The sequence below is a fragment of the Bos javanicus genome, chromosome 6, assembly GCF_032452875.1.
Source record: "Bos javanicus breed banteng chromosome 6, ARS-OSU_banteng_1.0, whole genome shotgun sequence".
In the NCBI taxonomy this organism is placed as follows: domain Eukaryota; kingdom Metazoa; phylum Chordata; class Mammalia; order Artiodactyla; family Bovidae; genus Bos; species Bos javanicus.
The window spans coordinates 113166804-113189606 of record NC_083873.1 but is presented as its reverse complement, the minus strand read 5'-3'; the positions used below and the strand labels follow the sequence as shown (position 1 = coordinate 113189606).

Below are 22803 nucleotides of genomic sequence, written 5' to 3'. Positions count from 1 at the left end.
AGACAGTGTAGCAAAAAGCAGAGACATCACTTTTGCCAATAAACGTCTGTATAGTTAAAGCCATGGTTTTACCTGGAGGCATGACCAGATGTGAGAGTTGGACCATAAAATCGGCTGAGTGTCAAAAAATGGATGCTTCTGAACTGTGGTGCCAGAGGAGATCAAAGCAGTCAATCCTAAAGGAAATCAGTCCTGAATACTCACTGGAAGGACTGATGATGAAGCTGAAGCTCCAGTACTTTGGCCACCTGATGCGAAGAGCTGACTCATTGGAAAAGATGCTGATGCTGGGAAAGATTGAAGGTGGAAGGAGAAGGGGACAGTAGAGGCTGAGATGGATGGATGGCATCACTGAGTCAATGGACTTCAGTTTGAGCAAACTGGGGGAGATAGAGAAGGACAGGAAAGCCTGGTGTGCTGCAGTCCGTGGGGTCACAAAGAGTTGGACATGACTGAGCAACTGAACAACAAAGTGACCTCTTCCAAGGCTGCTTGAGTATCCTGATGTGATGGCTGGTTCCTCCAGGGCTAGCAATCCAAGAGAGGACATAGTGACCGCGGGTCAAGGCATGCCATCGAGTAAGGAGGTGTGGCAGTGGGTACACAGCCATGGTGACTACACTCCGATTGTGAACTGCCGACCTGAGAGAGGAATGGAGCAACCAGTTGGAGGTTCTGCTGAGCAGGAGCTTGGAGATGGCACCTGTGAGGCTGGGGCACTGCCCTCTAGGAGGCATGTACACCCCAAACCAGTGACCAGAGCCTGGTGATCTGAGGGGGTAGAATATGTGGGAAGGAAACAGGTGGGGCCCATTGTCATCACTCCCAGGGACCTACTTGGGAACTGGAACCTCATATACATGACTCTGGACACTGCCAGTTCAGAGGTCTGGGCATTCAAAGTGGGGGTGCTTCCACCATGGGAGAAGTTCCTGCTGGCCTGGTCACTATGGGTTATTCCTGCCAAAAGGCCAGTAGAAAAGATTCAGCAGTGTAGCGAGGAAAACTGACCCAGACCATGTGAGGAGGTAGATCAGGCCAGCTGAGCACAAGGAGGCCAAGAAGACTTGGTTTGGAGCTCACATGGGCATCTCTGGTCTTCTCTGCCTCATCTGGATGCTGAATGGACAGGCAGGCGCTGTGGCTCAGGAAGGGATGCTGACCAAGGGTCAGGCCCTCAGGAAAGAGGCTCTGGGTAGCACCAGGTCAGCATCATACCAGCACAGGTGCCCACTGGAGGTGAAAGGAGATGGATGGCAGGGAGGGACATGAGCATCTTCCACATCCCCCATCATCTATGACAAGAACAGCTAATACACAGGCCTGGTGGAGGGATGAGAGTAGACACCTGTGGGACATGGAAGACATCCCCACGTGGGCACAGGTGCACGGGGCAGGGGCTGGAGCAGCAGGGCTGGCCTGCCCCTCTCTCTGCAGGGCTCCTAGGGCTGCTGCGCGTCTCCTTCCACAGGGCCTGGTTAGGGCTCCCCATAGCCGGGCGTGCCGGCATCCACACACGAGCACACCAGGGACCAAGGCAAACTGTGTCTTGCCACTTCTGACAGCCTCCAAGTCACACAGGCCATCTTTTCTCCATTCTGTTGGTTCCTAGACAGTCACAAGTTCACCAGCTACAAAGGGAGAAGACGCAGGTCCTGTACTCAGTAGGAGGAAGTCAAGATCAAGTCAGGTCAGGTGCATACCAGGGACGGGATGGGAGAGAGAGGATGGAGACCTGCTTGGAGACCGTGCTCTCCAGTTGTATTTGCTGAGGGAGTGGACAAGGTTGCCCGAAGGGAGAGTGAGTCACAGGTCTGGCAGCGATAGAAAGAGCCACTCAGGCATTTGGAGGTCAGAGAGAGGAGCCCGCTCCAAGACCCCTGCTCCTGAGTCAGGGTTAGAGATCCCCAGGCAACACTCTGACCCCTGCAGGCTGCACCATGTGCCAGGCATCCTCCAGGAAGGAGACACCGCTGTTGTCATCTCCTGTGCATTCCCTCTCGGGTCCCCAGCACATCTATGGGCGCCCCATTTTACAGATGGACTGCTGAGATGCAGACAGCTTAGGCATCTTGCCACGGTCGCTATCCCTGATCCAGACCTAATTCTGAAAATTTCAGGCCTTCTGCTCCTACACTAGCTGTGCAAACTCGGGTTGTCAGGTCCTATTTGTGAAAGCCAACTTTCCTCCTTAAAAGAGCAACTACAATTCCTATTGCAAGGCTCAGACTGGGGCTTCATGTGAAGGAGAGTGTATCAGGGCAGGCTTCCTGGTGGTGGCAGACCCCACCCTGAGAGTTATGATTTGCAGAGCGGTGTAAAGGAGTCAGTCCAGTGGGCTGGGGAAAGGGATGGGCAAGATGCCCAGTGGGAAACACTGGGAGAGGCCTAAGGGAAAGGCATGAGGACTGGGATGAGGAGATCCAGGCCCGGCCAGAGGGAAGCTGGCAGTCCCCCAGGGGAGGCGTATTTGGGGTTTGTCTAAAGGTGGATGGTCAGGACACCGCAGATGGGAGCAGAGTGCTGCTGGGCAGTGAGCGAGTGCCACCTGCCTGCACTGCTTAGGTGACAGCATCTGTGTGGGTGTCACTCTGGTTTCCTTCCCACTGCATCCACCAAAGGGCGGTGGCCCAGTCAGCTGGCAGGAGGCTGGGCCCTGCAGGCAGGCAGACGTCCTCCAGCCCCAGAGCCGGCCGAGGAGATGGAGCTGCAGAGCTGGCTGCCTCTTCTCCTGCAGTTGGGCCTGATGTGGCCCCCGCGGGCTCAGCCTGAGCCCGAACTAAGGATATTCGTGGTTCCCCACAGCCACATGGACGTGGGCTGGCTGCACACCGTACAGGTAGGTGGCCCGAGTGACCCCACACACCTCTTGAAGCTGCGGTCCTTTTTCCATCTGGACTCCAGAGTGGGTTTGTGTCCTGGGTCTCTGCCATCAGGGAACTTGGCCTTGGGCCCACCTGTACTTGGCTATGGACTGGATGTCGGCTGCCCTGGTGGCTAAAATAGTAAAGAATCTGCCTACAATACAGGAGACCCAGATCCCCTGGGTCAGGAAGATCCCCTGGAGAAGGAAATGGTAACCCACATCAGTATTCTTGCCTGGAGAATCCCAAGGACAGAGGAGTGTGGTGGGCTATAGTCCATGGGGTCACAAAGATTTGGACACGACAGAGCAACTAAGGTAGACTGGCTGTGGGCAGGGGTGAGAATGTGTCCTCAGCCGCAATGTGTGGAAGGTGTTCTTCGAAATTCCATTGAGTGAACGAATGAACCAGGGCAGAGGAAAAGAGGGAAAGACTGATTTCCATAAGTTTCTGGTGCAGGTAACTGAAATGATTACCCAGGCCTGCACAAGCTCTTTCTGGAAGGAGGAAGGAAATAAATGAATAGGACCACTCTGTGATCGTGGATACAATAATTTCCATGAGATGTTAATAACTGAGTCGCTCATTTTAAAGGGAGTTGGGCAGCAAGAGGCCCTGAGGCTGAGTGTTGAGTCTGGTCCTAGCTCACTGGGCAGCCTCTGTGGGTGGTCACCCGCCTGCGTGTGGAACTGCTGACATGTGGGGAGGCATGCTCGTCACTCCAGTTTAGAGAAGGGACACTGAGGCCCGGGGTGGGGTGCTGCCCAAGTCAGCAGACATTGCCATCTTGCTAGCTAACCCCCTCCCAGGGCTCCTTGCGTTCCTTTATCAGTATCTCTGGGCACCACGGTGAGCCAGCCTGACCCAGATGGGAGCATGCTCAGCTCCATTCTGGGGGCTCCCAGCCTCTGGGGAGGAGATAGATCCAGAAGATGACTCTGCCCTTGACACACACTTCCCCACCATTTCATCCCAAGAAGGCCCATCAGGGTCCCTGGACCTCACTCCTTGGGCCCTGTTGTCAATTGGTTTCTGATCTAAGGCAGGAGTGGTTAGCACACCCCACTGGGCTAGCCCGGGCCTTGGCTGGGCTGGCACATCCCTCTGTCATGTAGAGTGTCTGTCTCCTCATGACTCCTCAGGGGCAGGCTCCCATCTAAGGGGTCCTTCTCTCAGTGCAAGGCTCACTGTGTGTCCATCACAGAGTGGATGCTGGGATCCCTTGTTTGAGGATCAGGGAGAGCCGATTGCAGGGCCTGGACAGGCTTGGTGGGAGCGCCAGTGGCCCCCGTACACCATGTCTCCCTGGAAGTTCCTCCTCGGTTCCTGGTCCACGCTCTCTGGTTTCCCCCACGGGTGTGGAGTGACAGTCTCTCCCCCTCCCCACCCCAGGAGAACATGCAGGCTTATGTCACCAGCGTCTACAACTCCGTGGTGGAGGAGCTGACCCTTGAGAAGAAACGCAGGTTCATCGCCGTGGAGCAGGAATATTTCAGGCTGTGGTGGGACGGCGTCGCCTCGGACAGGCAGAAAGGCCAGGTAATGGTGCCCTCAGGGTGTCCTCACCAGGCAGCTGAGAGCAGATGCCCTGGGGGTCCCGGGGACGACCCTTCAGGAAGCTCCTGGGTTGTGCTCTGTGTGACCAGGTCTAGGCTGCATAGACCAGGAGGCCCCAACTGCACTGAGCTGTGCCCAGGGCCCATTTATTACAGGTTTGTGGTCAGCCCCATGCCCAGGGGACAGGTTTGTGTTTGATCCTGCCTTTCTGGTTCCTCCTGAAAAGTTGCAGCTCTGGCAGCCCAGCTGGACACTCAGCTGGTGTGAATGGGGTCACCTTTGACCCTGGGCACATCAGGGTGAGCCTGTGTCCACACCCTCTGACTTCCATTATGAATCTGCGTGGCTCCCATGGACACTGGAGCCAGTGACCATCCAGGGTTGCAGGAGTCCCTGTGGATTTACTTTCTGATTAATTCTGTATCACAGGGGGTCAGAGGCCATGGTCCTTGGAGGGGCAGTCTGGGGCCAGGTCCTCTCCCCATCTCCATGTCATCACAGGATGGGGCTAGCCTCTTCAGCTGCATGTGAATTCATTGGTAGCATGATTAATGTTAAATTCCCAATTTAGTTGGTTATATAAGAGCTATAATGATCTTCTTGCTCAACAGTTAGTGAACTATGGGGAGGGAGGTGGGAGGGGGTTCAGGATTGGGAACACGTGTACACCCATAGCAAAACCAATACAATATTGTAAAGTAAAAAAAAAAATACATGAAGCTGCTAACATTTATTTTCAATTGGTTTAAGTAAACCATATCTTGGATTAAAATAAATAAATAGTGTTAAGGAAATGGGTAAACAATATTAACAGAGAGATAACTGGGGGAAGCTGAAACTCTAGTTCTTTGGCTACCTGATAAGAAGAGCCAACTCATTGGAAAAGACCTTCATGCGGGGTAAGATTGAAGGCAGGAGGAGAAGGGGATGACAGAGGATAAGGAGCTTAGATGGCATCACCAACTCAGTGGACATCCAATTGAGCCAATTCTGGGAGATAGTGAATGACAGGGAAGCCTGGAGTGCTTCAGTCCATGGGGTTACAAAGGGTCAGAGATGACTGATCAACTGAAAAACAACAATCGGTGGAAAGATTTATGGGAGGGGAGTGTTTTTTACAATCCTTGCAACACTTTCATAACCTTGAAATTATTTCAAAACATAAGTTGTGAACATATGTACCTGTATATATGCCTGATGAAGCATTAGCCATGGCCAGGCGCTGTTCTGATAGCTGGACACAGGGCTAACCAGGACAGACAGTGTCCTGATATTTGCAGAAGTGAGGCTGAGGAGCCTGAAGGAAGGACCTTCATCCTTCAGGAGTCTGAAGGATGCAGTAGACATGAGACCAGCAAACAAAAATGGTTCAGCCTGGGAGGTGTAACGTGGCGTTTCTCTCTGCCCATCACGCCAAGGTCCACCAGCTTGTGGCTGAAGGTCGCCTGGAGTTTGTCCTCGGAGGCCAGGTCATGCACGACGAGGCCGTAACCCACATTGATGACCAGATCCTCCAGCTCACAGGTTTGATTATTCTTCCACAGATCAGGGTCCCTGTGGCCTCCTGCGGGTCTGGGACTGGGTGTCTGAGCCCTGGTCCTGAGCTCTGTCTTCCCCTTTCAGCAGGAGACTGTGCCCAGTCAACACTGATTACTGGCGCCGTGTCCATGTGTGCCCGAGTACAGAGGATAAGGGTGTGGATTCTAGATGAGCCAGCCTGGCTGGTTCCTGACTCTGCTAACTCCCAACCCTGTGACCCTGGGCAAGGATGCAGCCTCAATAAGCCTCAGTTGCCTCCTGTATAAAAATATTTGATAATGATGTATGATCTATCTCAAAGGGGTGTTATAAAGTTTAAATAGAAATAATTCAAATAGACCACATTGAGTACAGCATGTGGGTCTCTAGTCAATGATCAATAAGGGTCAGATGCCATCTCTGCCATCACCTCACCCACCAACTGTTCAACCATACCAACACCTCCAGCACCACCGCCATCACCACCATTACAACTGCCACCATCCATACCCGCACCTGTACCACCTCCAACAACACCACTTCCAAGTCTGTCATGAATGCCCAACACCACCATCACCACCACTAACATCTTGGCACATCATTGCGTAATTTATAACACCAGCACCTCCAACATGAGCACCATCACCATCACCACCATCACCAATGTCACCTGTATCTGCGCCTGTACCACCTGTGGTACCACCGCCTCCAAGTCGTAGTGAATCCTCCAGCACCACCACCATCACCACTAACACCTCAGCCCATCACTGCATCGCTTCTAACACCAACACCCCCAACCAACACCAAAATTGCCACCATTACCACAACCTACCCATCATGCACCTCTTCCAAAACCACCACATTCCCCACCACTATTCGCATTCCGACCACCATCAAAATTAAAAGTGTGTTAATTATTTTAAACACCATTCTTGTAGAGAAGGGGACAAAAGGAAGCAAATGTAGAAAAATATGGGAAATCTATTGAAAATGTATTCATTTCCCATTTCCCCATTTCTCATTTCACCTCCAATTCAATACCCCTTCTAACACCAGTGCATACAACCAATCTCTCAACTGTTACATCCACACCATCACAACACCAACACCTCTACTACCATCCAAATCTCATCACCTTCACCACCCCAAAAGCCAACAGCCGCTCGTCTACTGCTAACCTTAGCCCCCTGCCACCAGCAGCACTGTCTCCACCACCAGAAGCAGCACCTGGATCACCAGCACTGTCACCTTTATTTTTTTTTTTTTTAATTTTTAAACTTTACAAAATTGTATTAGTTTTGCCAAATATCAAAATGAATTCGCCACAGGTATACAACTGTCAACTCGTTTCATACATGATATTTTACATGTTTCAATGCCATTCTCCCAAATCTTCCCAGCCTCTCCCTCTCCCACAGAGTCCATAAGACTGTTCTATACATCAGTGTCTCTTTTGCTGTCTCACACACAGGGTTATTGTTACCATCTTTCTAAATTCCATATATATGCGTTAGTATACTGTATTGGTGTTTTTCTTTCTGGCTTACTTCACTCTGTATAATAGGCTCCAGTTTCATCCACCTCATTAGAACTGATTCAAATGTATTCTTTTTACTGGCTGAGTAATACTCCATTGTGTATATGTACCACAGCTTTCTTATCCATTCATCTGCTGATGGACATCTAGGTTGCTTCCAAGTCCTGGCTATTATAAACAGTGCTGCGATGAACATTGGGGTACATGTGTCTCTTTCCCTTCTGGTTTCCTCAGTGTGTATGCCCAGCAGTGGGATTGCTGGATAATAAGGCAGTTCTATTTCCAGTTTTTTAAGGAATCTCCACACTGTTCTCCATAGTGGCTGTACTAGTTTGCATTCCCACCAACAGTGTAAGAGGGTTCCCTTTTCTCCACACCCTCTCCAGCATTTATTACTTGTAGACTTTTGGATCGCAGCCATTCTGACTGGCGTGAAATGGTACCTCATAGTGGTTTTGATTTGCATTTCTCTGATAATGAGTGATGTTGAGCATCTTTTCATGTGTTTGTTAGCCATCTGTATGTCTTCTTTGGAGAAATGTCTATTTAGTTCTTTGGCCCATTTTTTGATTGGGTCATTTATTTTTCTGGAGTTGAGCTGTAGGAGTTGCTTATATATTTTTGAGATTAGTTGTTTGTCAGTTGCTTCATTTGCTATTATTTTCTCCCATTCTGAAGGCTGTCTTTTCACCTTGCTAATAGTTTCCTTTGGTGTGCAGAAGGTTTTAAGGTTAATTAGGTCCCATTTTTTTTTTTTTTTAATTTCCAATATTCTGGGAGGTGGGTCATAGAGGATCCTGCTGTGATATATGTCAGAGAGTGTTTTGCCTATGTTCTCCTCTAGGAGTTTTATAGTTTCTGGTCTTATGTTTAGATCTTTAATCCATTTTGAGTTTATTTTTGTGTATGGTGTTAGAAAGTGTTCTAGTTTCATTCTTTTACAAGTGGTTGACCAGATTTCCCAGCACCACTTGTTAAAGAGATAGTCTTTAATCCATCGTATATTCTTGCCTCCTTTGTCAAAGATAAGGTGTCCATATGTGCGTGGATTTATCTCTGGGCTTTCTATTTTGTTCCATTGATCTATATTTCTGTCTTTGTGCCAGTACCATACTGTCTTGATAACTGTGGCTTTGTACTAGAGCCTGAAGTCAGGTAGGTTGATTCCTCCAGTTCCATTCTTCTTTCTCAAGATCGCTTTGGCTATTTGAGGTTTTTTGTTTTTCCATACAAATTGTGAAATTATTTGTTCTAGCTCTGTAAAGAATACCGTTGGTAGCTTGATAGGGATTGCATTGAATCTATAAATTGCTTTGGGTAGTATACTCATTTTCACTATATTGATTCTTCCAATCCATGAACATGGTATATTTCTCCATCTATTAGTGTCCTCTTTTATTTCTTTCACCAGTGTTTTATAGTTTTCTATATATAGATCTTTAGTTTCTTTAGGTAGATATATTCCTAAGTGTTTTATTCTTTCCATTGCAATCGTGAATGGAATTGTTTCCTTAATTTCTCTTTCTGTTTTCTCATTATTAGTGTATAGGAATGCAAGGGATTTCTGTGTGTTGATTTTATATCCTGCAACTTTACTATAGTCATTGATTAGTTCTAGTAGTTTTCTGGTGGAGTCTTTAGGGTTTTCTATGTAGAGGATCATGTCATCTGTAAACAGTGAGAGGTTTACTTCTTCTTTTCCAATTCGGATTCCTTTTATTTCTTTTTCTGCTCTGATTGCTGTGGCCAAAACTTCCAAAACTATGTTGAATAGTACTGGTGAAAGTGGGCACCCTTGTCTTGTTCCTGACTTTAGAGGAAATGCTTTCAATTTTTCACCACTGAGGATAATGTTTGCTGTGGGTGTCATATATAGCTTTTATTATGTTGAGGTATGTTCCTTCTATTCCTGCTTTCTGGAGAGTTTTTTTTTTTTTTATCATAAATGGATGTTGAATTTTGTCAAAGGCTTTCTCTGCATCTATTGAGATAATCATATGGTTTTTATCTTTCAATTTGTTAATGTGGTGTATTACATTGATTGATTTGCAGATATTGAAGAATCCTTGCATCCCTGGGATAAAGCCCACTTGGTCATGGTGTATGATCTTTTTAATGTGTTGTTGGATTCTGATTGCTAGAATTTTGTTAAGGATTTTTGCATCTATGTTCATCAGTGATATTGGCCTGTAGTTTTCTTTTTTTGTGGGATCTTTGTCAGGTTTTGGTATTAGGGTGATGGTGGCCTCATAGAATGAGTTTGGAAGTTTACCTTCCTCTGCAATTTTCTGGAAGAGTTTGAGCAGGATAGGTGTTAGCTCTTCTCTAAATTTTTGGTAGAATTCAGCTGTGAAGCCATCTGGACCTGGGCTTTTGTTTGCTGGAAGATTTTTGATTACAGTTTCAATTTCTGTGCTTGTGATGGGTCTGTTAGGATTTTCTATTTCTTCCTGGTCCAGTTTTGGAAAGTTGTACTTTTCTAAGAATTTGTCCATTTCTTCCACGTTGTCCATTTTATTGGCATATAATTGTTGATAGTAGTCTCTTATGATCCTTTGTATTTCTGTGTTGTCTGTTGTGATCTCTCCATTTTCATTTCTAATTTTATTGATTTGATTTTTCTCCCTTTGTTTCTTGATGAGTCTGGCTAATGGTTTGTCAATTTTATTTATCCTTTCAAAGAACCAGCTTTTGGCTTTGTTGATTTTTTGCTATGGTCTCTTTTGTTTCTTTTGTATTTATTTCTGCTCTAATTTTTAAGATTTCTTTCCTTCTACTAACCCTGGGGTTCTTCATTTCTTCCTTTTCTAGTTGCTTTAGGTGTTGAGTTAGGTTATTTATTTGACTTTTTTCTTGTTTCTTGAGGTGTGCCTGTGTTGCTATGAACTTTCCCCTTAGGACTGCTTTTACAGTGTCCCACAGGTTTTGGGTTGTTGTGTTTTCATTTTCATTCATTTCTATGCAAATTTTGATTTCTTTTTTTATTTCTTCTGTGATTTGTTGGTTATTCAGCAGCGTGTTGTTCAGCCTCCATATGTTGGAATTTTTAATAGTTTTTCTCCTGTAATTGAGATCTAATCTTACTGCATTGTGGTCAGAAAAGATGCTTGGAATGATTTCTATTTTAGCACTATCACCTTCATGGTGACCTCTAACACCCCAACCGCTTCCCGCACCACCACTTCCAGCACCACCACCAAAACCTCCAGGGCTAACTCTACCACCTACTGCACAACCGCCATCATCCGTGCCAACAGCCTAACAGGAAACTGACAAACGTTACCACCGCCTCTACCATCCTCACTACCACCATCATCACCACCAACTCCATTCGCATCATCATTATCCTTGTCAACACCACAACCACTGGCATCACAGCCATCACACCAACACAGCTCTCATCAATACCACCATATCACCACCATCGCCTCTTCCATATGCATTACTAACACCACCACTGTCGCACCACCATCACCTTCACAACCTCCATCACCACACATACTGCCACGAAGAGCACGTTCTCCTCTGCTTAACAGATGTTTTTCACAGGCATCACTTCACTCACCCCAGAAGGCAGGGTGTCCAGAGGGCATCAGGCTCGCACTCTCTTTCGCAGAAGAGACACTAAGACTGAAGCTACAGGAGGGCAGAGTGTCAGTGGGAGAACCCGGTTGACTGCAGTGTGGGCTGGGCGCTAGCCCACTGTCACTCCACTGAAGTTGGACCCTGTGCAGGACATCACGATGGCACTGGGCTCTCTCTTTGGATTTTCTTACCTCGTCTCTCCTCTCAACTCTTTAATCGGTGCTTCCTTCCTTCTGAGTTTCTATTGCCTTATTTCTAGATGGAAGTGATAAGCTCATGGGAATCTTTATGTTTTACCATAGAAACTCCCCTGTCTGCAAAATGCAGCCTCAGGCCTCACCTCCTGCTTTCCTCCTGTTCCTTCTGCTTCCTGCTTCCCAGATCTGCCCCTAAGACAAGGCCTCCTGTGGTTCAGAACAAGGTTTCCTGTTGTTTCCAGTCAGACTCACCTAGGGAGTCTCATGTCCAGGAACCTTCCACTGGGGCCACAGTGCTCGAGTACCTCCCCTCTTCACTGTGACCTACAGTTTGCTTCTGGCAGTGACCGGTGTCTGATTCTTATCTGGGTCCCCAGGGCTCAGTCCAGGATTTGACCAGCCAGGGCTGGTGGGCATAGAGGGAGGGAAAGGGCACTGAGCTCTCTTCCTCCGGGTACCTACAGAATCATCATTCCTCATCTCTGGTCTCAGACCACCATGCTCACCTTCTTAAACACCGCACAGCTGACCTTGAAAGGCAGACCAGAGGAGCCAGAATCTAAGCTAAGATAGGTTCCCGTCACTGGGGCAGGAAGGGCTGTGGACCTCTTGATCCTCCCCAGGATATTCTCTGAGGCTCCATTTCCAACACCATCAGGCTCCTGGGACCCTCAGAGGATGGGCCCTGACTTCATCTCATGATGACCTCCTGTTCTAAGAACAAGGCATATACTTCCTTCCTTCAGTCCTGGTCGCAGTCCTGGAGATGGGGAGACTTACAAAACCCATTCTTGGAAGTTGAATATGAGGCAGAAATGCTGCTGAAACTTATATGAATCACGCTGCTAGTAGGTGATGGTCGCATTCTTTTTAAAAAGTTCCTTACTGTTTCTTATTATGTATATTATTGAGGTGCGGGTGACTTACAGGGTTTTAGGTGCAGAGCAATTGATGCAGGTGTACATACACACATATTATTTTTGAAATGTTTTCTATTATAGGTTATTATGAGGCATTAAATAAACTTCCCTGTGCTGTACAGTACACCTTTCTTGTTTGTTGCATACCTGTTTTTTAATTAAAAATCTAGCATTCTATTCATCCTTAGTCAAACAACTGAAATCAAAATGTCATGCATTTTTTATTTAGGCAGAAATTCATAAATATTCTAAGATATATAAGTATATGTTATGCATATTATATATATATATACACACACACAAAAGCATTGCTACTACAATTGAAGAAGGGGTGAAAAAGAACAAAAAAAGAGATGAAGAAATTGGAAAACAAAAACTAAACGAAGTGAAAGCACTGAATATTAAATAGCAAAAGTGAAACAAACTAGATAAAACTAAAAGATCACCAGTCCAGGTTCGATGCAGGATACAGGATGCTTGGGGCTGGTGCACTGGGATGACCCAGAGGGATGGTACAGGGAAGGAGGTGGGAGGGGGGTTCAGGATGGGGAGCACGTGTACACCCATGGCGGATTCATGTTGATGTGTGGGAAAACCAATACAATATTGTAAAGTAATTAGCCTCCAATTAAAATAAATAAATTTAAATTAAAAAAAATAAAATAAAAAAGATTCTGCAAAAAAAAACCACACAAAAAACTAAAAGATCATCATATAGTCTAGTTGTTTTTTAACTATTGTGGTTCATTAGAAACGTATCTGGAGCTCTGGAGGAAAAAAAGCAATACCTGGTCGTTTGTATTTAAAAAAGAGATTCCAGGAAATTCTGATACATATCTGCAGTTTAAAAAGTGATTACAGGTTTTTCTATTAAATGGTAGTTTTGGTGATATAGAGTTCTATAATTTTTCTGTTGAGTAATCATGACACAATGGTATTGAGTAATAGTTACATAATCACAAAGGTAAAAGATCTTATCAGTTTTCACAATCAATAGCCAGAGAGAAAATAAAAGATAATTACAATTACAAACGATTATGGGAACATGTTTAACCTAACAATATAAAATAGGAACAAATTATTTGCGTGGGTTAAGCAGACTGACCTTGTAAGTGGAGGTTTTCATGCATTTACATTTGAGGTGATTATCAATATGTTTGATCCAATTACCATTTTCTTAATTGTTTTGGGATTATTTTCTGTAGATCTTTTTCTTCTCTTGTGTTTCCTGGCTAGAGAAGTTCCTTTGGCATTTGCTGTAAAGCTGGTTTTGTTGAGCTCTCCAACAAATGCTAAAGGATCTTCTCTAGACAGGAAACACAGAAAGGGTGTTTAATTCGAACCCAAAACAACAAAGTAAATGGCAATGGGATCATACTTATCAATAATTACCTTAAATGTAAATGGGTTGAATGACCCAACCAAAAGACAAAGACTGGCTGAATGGATACAAAAAGAAGACCCCTATATATGTTGTCCAGAAGAGACCCACCTCAAAACAAAGGACACATACAGATGGAAAGTGAAGGGCTGGAAAAAGATATTCCATGCAAACAGAGACTAAAAGAAAGGAGGAGTAGCAATACTCATATCAGATAAAATAGACTTTAAAATAAAGGCTGTGAAAAGAGACAAAGGACACTACATAATGATCAAAGGATTAATCCAAGAAGAATTTATAACAATTATAAATATATATGCACCCAACATAGGAGCACTGCAATATGTAAGGCAAATGCTAACAAGTATGAAGGGGGAAATTAACAATAACACAACAGGAGTGGGAGACTTTAAGACCTCACTAATGCCTATGCATAGATCAACTAAACAGAAAATTAACAAGGAAACAAAAACTTTAAATGATACAATGGATCAGTTAGACTTAATTGATATCTATAGGACATTTCACCCCAAAACAACAAATTTTACCTTTTTCTCAAGTGCACATGGAACCTTCTGCAGGATAGATCACATCCTGGGCCATAAATCTAGTCTTGGTAAATTCAAAAAAATTGAAATCATTCCAAGCATCTTTTCTGACCACAATGCAGTAAGATTAGATGTCAATTACAGGAGAAAAACTATTAAAATTACAACATATGGAGGCTGAACAACACGCTGCTGAATAACCAACAAATCACAGAAGAAATAAAAAAGAAATCAAAATATGCATAGAAACGAAGGAAAATGAAAACACAACAACCCGAAACCTATGGGACACTGTAAAAGCAGTGCTATGGGGAAGGTTCAAAGCAATACAAGCTTACCTCAAGAAACAAGAAAAAAATCAAATAAATAACCTAAGCAAAAGTTGCTTTAGGTGTAAATAACTCTATGCCTAAAGCAACTAGAAAAGGAAGAAATGAAAAACCCCAGGGTTAGTAGAGGCAAAGAAATCTTAAAAATTAGGGCAGAAATAAATGCAAAAGAAACAAAAGAGACCATAGCAAAAATCAACAAAGCCAAAAGCTGGTTCTTTGAAAGGATAAATAAAATTGACAAACCATTAGCCAGACTCATCACGAAACAAAGGGAGAAGAATCAAATCAACAAAATTAGAAATGAAAATGGAGAGATCACAACAGACAACACAGAAATACAAAGGATCCTAAGAGACTACTATCAGCAACTATATGACAATAAAATGGACAACTTCGAAGAAATGGACAAATTCTTAGAAAAGTACAACTTTCCAAAACTGAACCAGGAAGAAAGAGAAAATCTTAACAGACCCGTCACAAGCATAGAAATCGAAACTGTAATCAGAAATCGTCCAGCAAACCAAAGCCCAGGACCAGACGGCTTCACAGCTGAATTCTATCAAACATTTAGAGAAGAGCTAACACCTATCCTGCTCAAACTCTTCCAGAAAATTGCAGAGGAAGGTAAACTTCCAAACTCATTCTTTGAGGCCACCATCACCCTAATACCAAAACCAGACAACGATGCCACAAAAAAAGAAAACTACAGGCCAATATCACTGATGAACATAGATGCAAAAATCCTTAACAAAATTCTAGCAAACAGAATCCAACAACACATTAAAAAGATCATACATCATGACCAAGTGAGCTTTATCCCAGGGATGCAAGGATTCCTCAATATCCACAAATAAATCAACATAATACACCACATTAACAAATTGAAAGATAAAACCCATATGATTATCTCAATAGATGCAGAGAAAGCCTTTGACAAAATTCAACATCCACTTATGCTTAAAAACCCTCCAGAAAGCAGGAATAGAAGGAACATACCTCAACATAATAAGAGCTATATATGACAAACCCACAGCAAACATTATCCTCAATGGTGAAAAATTGAAAGCATTTCCCTTAAAGTCAGGAACAAGACAAGGGTGCCCACTCTCACCACTACTATTCAACATAGTTTTGGAAGTTTTGGCCACAGCAATCAGAGCAGACAAAGAAATAAAAAGAATCCAAATTGGAAAAGAAGAAGTAAACCTCTCACTGTTTACAGATGACATGATCCTCTACATAGAAAACCCAAAAGACTCCACCAGAAAATTACTAGAGTTAATCAACGAATATTGTAAAGTTGCAGGATATAAAATCAACACACAGAAATCCCTTGCATTCCTATTCACTAACAATGAGAAAACAGAAAGAGAAATTAAGGAAAGTACTCCATTCACCATTGCAGTGAAAAGAATAAAATACTTAGGAATATATCTACCTAAACAAACAAAAGATCTATATATAGAAAACTATAAAACACTGGTGAAAGAAATCAAAGATGGCACAAATAGATGATGAAATATACCATGTTCATGGATTGGAAGAATCAATATAGTGAAAATGAGTATACTACCCAAAGCAATCTATAGATTAAATGCAATCTCTATCAAGCTACCAACAGTATTTTTCAGAGAACTAGAACAATAAATTTCACAATATGTATGGAAATACAAAAAAGCTCGAATAGCCGAAGCAATCTTGAGAAAGAAGAATAGAACTGGAGGAAACAACCTGCCTAACTTCAGGCTAAACTACAAAGCTACAGTCACCAAGACAGTATGGTACTGGCACAAAGACAGAAACATAGATCAATGGAACAAAATAGAAAGCCCAGAGATAAATCCATGCACCTATGGACACCTTATCTTTGACAAAGGAAGCAAAAATATACAATGGAGAAAAGACAATCTCTTTAACAAGTGGTGCTGGGAAAACTGGTCAACCACTTGTACAAGAAAAAAACTGGAAATAGAACTGCCATACGACCCAGCAATCCTACTGCTGGGCATACACACCGAGAAAACCAGAATTGAAAGAGACATGTGTACCCCAATGTTCATCGCAGCACTGTTTATAATAGCCAGAACATGGAAGCAACCTAGATGTCCATCAGCAGACAAATGGATAAGAAAGCTGTGGTACATATACACAATGGAGTAGTACTCAGTCATTATAAAGAATACATTTGAATTAGTTCTAATGAGGTGGATGAAACGAGCCTATTATACAGAGTGAAGTTAGTCAGAAAGAAAAACAATAATACCATATACTAACACTTATATATGGAATTTAGAAAGATGGTAACGACAACCCTATATGCGAGACAACAAAAGAGATGCAGGTGTATAGAACACTCTTTTGGACTCTGTACGAGAAGGCAAGGCTGGGATGATTTGAGAGAATAGCACTGAAACATGTATATTATCATGTGTGAAACAGATCGCCAGTCCAGGTTTGATGCATGAGACAGGGTGCTCAGGGCTGGTGCACCGGGATGACCCAGAGGAATGGGATAGGGAGGGAGGTGGTGGGGGGGCTCAGGATGGGGAACACATGTACACCCATGGCTGATTCATATGAATGTATGGCAAAACCACTGCAATATTGTAAAGTAATTAGCCTCCAATTAAAAAAACACACACACACACACAAAACAGCTGGTTTGATGGTGCTGAATTCTCTTCACTTTTGCTTGTCTGGAAAGCTTTCGATTTCTCCATCAAATCTGAATGAGAGTCTTGCTGGTAGAGTAGTCTTGGTTGTAGTTTCTTCCCGTTCACCACTTTAAATGTATCATTCCATTCCCTTCTGGCTTGCAGAGTTTCTGTTGAGAAATCAGCAGATAGCCTGATGGGAGTTCCCTGGCATGTTGTTTGTCGTTTTTCCCTTGTTGCTTTTAATATTTTATATTTGTCTTTAATTTTTGTCAGTTTGATTACTGTGTATCTTGGTGCTCCTCTTTGGGTTTATCCTTCCTGGGACTCTCTCTTATCTCTTTCTGGGACCCCTATAATGCAAATTTTGGTGCATTTAATGATGTCCCAGAGGTGTCTTAGTTTGCCTTCATTTCTTTTCATTCATTTTTCTATATTCTGCTCTGTGGCAGTTATTTCCACCATCCCATCCTCCAGGTCATTTTCCCATTCTTTTTCCTCAGTTATTCTGCGATTATTCTAGTGTATTATTCATTGCTGTTTGTTCTTTAGTTCTTCCAGGTCTTTGGAAAACATTTCTTGCCTCTTCTCCATTATTCCCCCAAGATCCTGCATCATCTTCACTATCGTTATTCTGAATTCTTTTTCTGGAAGGATGCCTATCTCCACTTCATTTAGTTGTCTTTCTGGGGTTTTACCTTGTCCCTTATTCTGGGACATATCTTTCTGACTTTTCATCCTAATTAACTTTCTGTAATGTGGTTTTTGTTCTAGCCACTGTGGAATTGTGGCTCTTTTTGCTTTTTCTGTCTGTCCTCTGATTAAAGAGGCCAAGAGGCTTGGGTAAGGTGCCCGATGGCAGGGACTGACAGTGGGGAAAACTGGATCTTGCTCCGGGGGGCAGATCATTGCTCAGTAAAGCTTTAATCCAATTATTTGCTGATGAGTGGGGTTGCACTCCCTTCCTGATAGTTGTTTGGCCTGAGGTGAACAAGCACTGCGGTCTACAGGGTCTATGGTAGGGTTAATGGCAACCTCCAAGAGCATTTACAGCAAGGGGGACCTTCCAGGACTGTGGCTCTCAGTGCTTCTGTCTCCGAGGTGAACCCTGGCTGACCCAGGCCTCCTCAGCAGACCCTCCAACATTAGAAGGTAGTTTGGTTCAGCGTCCTGGAGGGTTACTGCTCCTTCCTTGGAGGTCTTGGTGTGTGCAAGATTTTGTTTCTGTCCTCCAAGACTGGAGTATCTGTTCCCCCTATTTCTGTGGAAATCTGATAATCAGATGCCGCTGGCCTTCAAGGTCAGATTTCCTGGGGATTCCCAGGCCCTTTGTTGGTTCCCCAGGCTGAGAAGCATGACATGTGTTTGAGAACCTTCACAGAAGTGGGAGGACTTCTTTGGTATTACTGTTCCTCAGTTTGTGGAGAACCTTACCCCACAGGGATGGCATTTCATTATATTGTGATTGTACCCATCCTTCAGGCTCAATATATAGCATTGTACAGGTGGTAGTTACAAAAACCATCCTCAAGAAAAAGAGATGCACCACAGAAAATGGTTGCCTGAGGAGGTCTTACAAATAGATTAGGAAAGAAGAGAAGTGAAAGGCAAAGGAGAAATGGAAAAATATGCCCATCTGAATGCAGAGGTCATGGAAAGATATGTCCGTCTGAATGCAGAGTTCCAAAGTATAGCAAGGAGAGATACAAGAAAGGTTTCTTAAGCAAAGAAATAGAGGAAAACCGCAGAATCGAAAAGACTAGAGGTCTCTTCAAGAAAATTGGAGATACCAAGGGAACATTTCATGCAAAAAGATGGGCACATAAAGGAAAGAAATGATAAGGAACTAACAGGGGTATAGAGGAGATTAAAGAAGATGTGGCAAGAATACACAAAGGAACTGGAGAAAAAAAGTCTTGATGGCCTGGATAATCACGATGGTGTGGTCACTCACCTAGAGCCAGACAGCCTGCATTGTGAAGTCAAATGGGCCTTAGGAAACATAGTATAAACAAAGCTAGTAGAGGTGGTGGAATTCTGGCTGATCTATTTAAAATCCTAGAAGACGATGCTGTTAAAGTGCTGACTCAATAGACCAGCACATTTGGAAAATACAGCAATGGCCACAAGACTGGAAAGGGTCAGCTTTTATTCCAATCCCAAATAAGGGTAATGCCAAAGAAAGTTGAAACTACCATCAGTTGCTCTAATTCCACATGCTAGCAACATAACGTTCAATATCCTTCAAGCTAGACTTCAATAGTACATGAACCGATAACTTCCAGGTATTCAACCTGGATTTAGAAAAGGCAGAGGAGCTGGAGATCAAATTGCCAACATCCATTGGATCATACAAACAGCAAGAGAATTCCAGAAAAACACCTACATCTGCCTCACGGATTATGCTAAGTCTTTTGACTGTATGGATCATAGGAAATAGAAAACTCTTCAAGAGATGGGAATACCAGATCACCTTACCTGCCTCCTGAGAAACCTCTACGTAGGTCAAGAAGCAACCGTTAGAACCAGACATGGAACAACAAACTGGTTTCAAACTGACAAAGGAGTACACCAAGGCTGTATATTGACACCCTGCTTATTTAATTCATATGCAGAATGCATCATGAAAAATACCAGACTGGAGAAGCACAGGCTGGAATCAAGATTGCAGGGAGAAATACCAGTAACCTTGATATACAGATGACACCACCCTTAGGGCAGAAAGTGAAGAGGAACTAAAGAGCCTCTTGATGAAAATGAAAGAGGAGAGTGAAAAAGCTGGCCTAAAACTCAACATACCAAAAATTAAGATCATGGCATTTAGTCCCAACACTTCATGGCAAATAGATGGGGAAACAATGGAAAAGAGTGACAGATTATTTTCTTCGGCTCCAAAATCACTGCTGAAGGTGACTGCAACCATGAAATTAAAAGACACTTGCTTCTTGGAATAAAAGCTATGACAAGTAGACAGAATATTAAGAATCAGAGACATCACATTGCCGACAAAAGTCCATATAGCCAAAGCTATGGTTTTCCAGTAGTCATGTATGGCTGAGGGAATTAAAAAGGGCTGAAGGCTGAAGAATTTGTGCTTTCGAACTGTGGCTTTGGAGAAGACTCTTGCGAGTCCCTTGGACAGCAAGATGAAACCAGTCAAGCCTAAAGGAAATCAACCCTGAATGTTCTTTGGGAGGACTGATGCTGAAGCTGAAACTCCAGTGCTTTGGCCACCTGATGCGAAGAGCCAACTCATTGGAAAAGACCCTGGTGCTGGGAAAGATTGAGGGCAGGAGAAGAAGAGGGCAACAGAGGATGTGATATTGGACAGCACCACCAGCTCAATGGACATGAGTTTGAGCAAACTCTGGGAGACAGTGAGAGACAGAGAAGCCCGATATGAGCAGTCCAAGGGAATGCAAAAAGTTGGACCCCCCTCAGCTTTCAGACACTTAGAAACAACCCCCGTTTGACAGTTACACAAATAAGGCAAAATAGGCATTAAGCCAAGTTAAAACATAATCAAAATGAAAAGTTACATTATGTCCACAGTTAAGGTACAATATGTTATATCAGTCCTTCTTAGAATTTTTTGATGTCATCAGATGAAGAAGAGTTGAAGAAAGTCTTTTCCTTGAAGCAGAGAAACCCACCATGGGAAGCCCTCAATTAATGAGGAGGTTGAAAAGTTGAAAGCTGAGTCACATAGTTAATTTTAAGGCTTCAGGATCTATGACAATATCTGTGCACAAAAACAGTCTGTCATAGAGACAGGTCCTTCTTCTTAGGGGGAGTTCAAGCCATTGTTAAAGCTACAGGGAGAACATTAAACCAACTGTCTCGTGTTTCCTGAGTTTCCTACACAGATGCCTCTTAATAATGTCATTAGCCTTTCCAACTTTTTCTGAAGATTGGGGTCTCCAGGAACAGTGTAAGTGATATTCTATTCCTAGAGCTTTTGACACACCTTGAGTTACAGCAGTTTTAAAGATGGAGCCATTGTCACTCTGAGTTTGAGAGTTTAAGATCTCACTTACATCATGAGAAATCAGTACAATAAGATTTTGTCTATTAATAAGCTTAGGAGCTTTAGGCATTAGCAAAACAATAGCGTCAATTATCCTTTAAGCAATGTAGCCGTAGCCTTTTTTTCAGTAACAAACAAACTAAACTCTGATCCTGTGGGTAAGCTCAAAGCGGGAGCCTGCCAGAGAGCAGTTTAGAGTCTTAAAAGCCTTTTGAGTTTCTGGGGACCAAACCAGCTTGTCAGTTTGGACCTGCTGAGTCTCAGTTATAAGTTAATATAAAGGCCAGTCAAGTTCTGCATAACCCAGAATCGAAATGGGGTAGTAACCTGTGATTCCTAAAAACCCTCTCTTGTCTTAAAGTCATAGGTAGGGGATGATTAATATAGGTTTAACTCTAGAAAGTATCATTCAAATCAGTGACTGAAAAATATTTTCTCTTTCAGCAGTTTTAGACAATAAAGTATAAGGATTAGGCACTTATTATTTGTATATCTTGAAGAAGTCAAATAGGAAAAGGAGTACATCAAGGCTGTATATTGTCACCCTGCTTATTTAACTTCTACGCAGAGTACATCAGGAGAAATGCTGGGCTGGAAGAAGCACAAGCTGGAATCAAGATTGCCGGGAGAAATATCAATAACCTCAGATGTGCAGATGACACCACCTTTATGGCAGAAACTGAAGAAGAACTAAAGAGTCTCTTGATTAAAGTGAAAAAGGAGAGTGAAAAAGTTGGCTTAAAGCTCAACATTAAGAAAACGAAGATCATGGCATCCGGCCCCATCACTTCATGGGAAATAGATGGGGAAACAGTGGAGACAGTGTCAGACTTCATGTTTGGGGGCTCCAAAATCACTGCAGATGGTGATTGCAGCCATGAAATTAAAAGATGCTTACTCCTTGGAAGGAGAGTTATGACCAACCTAGATAGCATATTCAAAAGCAGAGACATTACTTTGCCAACAAAGGTCCGTCTAGTCAAGGCTATGGTTTTTCCAGTAGTCATGTATAGATGTGAGAGTTGGACTATAAAGAAAGCTGAGCATGGAAGAATGGATGCTTTTGAACTGTGGTGTTGGAGAAGACTCTTGAATGTCCCTTGGACTGCAAGGAGAGCCAACCAGTCCATCCTAAAGGAGATCAGCCCTGGGTGTTCATTGGAAGGACTGATGCTAAAGCTGAAACTCCAATCCTTTGGTGGCCTGATGTGAAGAGCTGACTCATTTGAAAAGACCCTGATGCTGGGAAAGATTGAGGGCAGGAGGAGAAGGGGTCAACAGAGGATGAGATGGTTGGATAGCATCACCGACTCGATGGACATGGGTTTGAGTGGACTCTGCGAGTTGGTAATGGACAGGGAGGCCTGGCGTGCTGTGGTTCATGGTGTCGCAAAGAGTTGGACATGACTGAGCAACTGAATTGAACTAAAGAAGTCTCCATTTATCATTTGAGTTTTTTACTCCTAAAATAGGAGTGTTGTATGGACTGTTACAGAGAATTAATAGTCCTTATTCCTTTACATTTTTAATGATTGGCTTTAACCTTCCTTAAATTTGGGCTTTGATGGGCACTGTTTTTGATGTGGAAATGGGTGAGGGTCTTTGAGCTTGATAAAGACAGGAATAGCATTTCGTGCTCAACACACAGTTTTTGCATCAGCCCACACTTTGAGATTTACATTT

At 43.6% G+C, this 22803-nt stretch overlaps 1 protein-coding gene across 1 annotated transcript in view; it reads left to right on the top strand.

Annotated features, from left to right (window-relative positions):
* Nucleotides 1-2615: 2615 nt before the first annotated feature.
* LOC133249893 (epididymis-specific alpha-mannosidase-like) overlaps nucleotides 2616-22803 on the top strand; it is a 42038-nt gene continuing 21850 nt past the window's right edge. Inside the window, exons 1-3 of the mRNA XM_061420907.1 lie at nucleotides 2616-2839; nucleotides 4257-4403; nucleotides 5840-5945. Of these exons, the coding sequence (XP_061276891.1) occupies nucleotides 2702-2839; nucleotides 4257-4403; nucleotides 5840-5945 (391 nt within the window). The 5' untranslated portion in view covers nucleotides 2616-2701. The remainder of the gene's footprint in view (nucleotides 2840-4256; nucleotides 4404-5839; nucleotides 5946-22803) is intronic.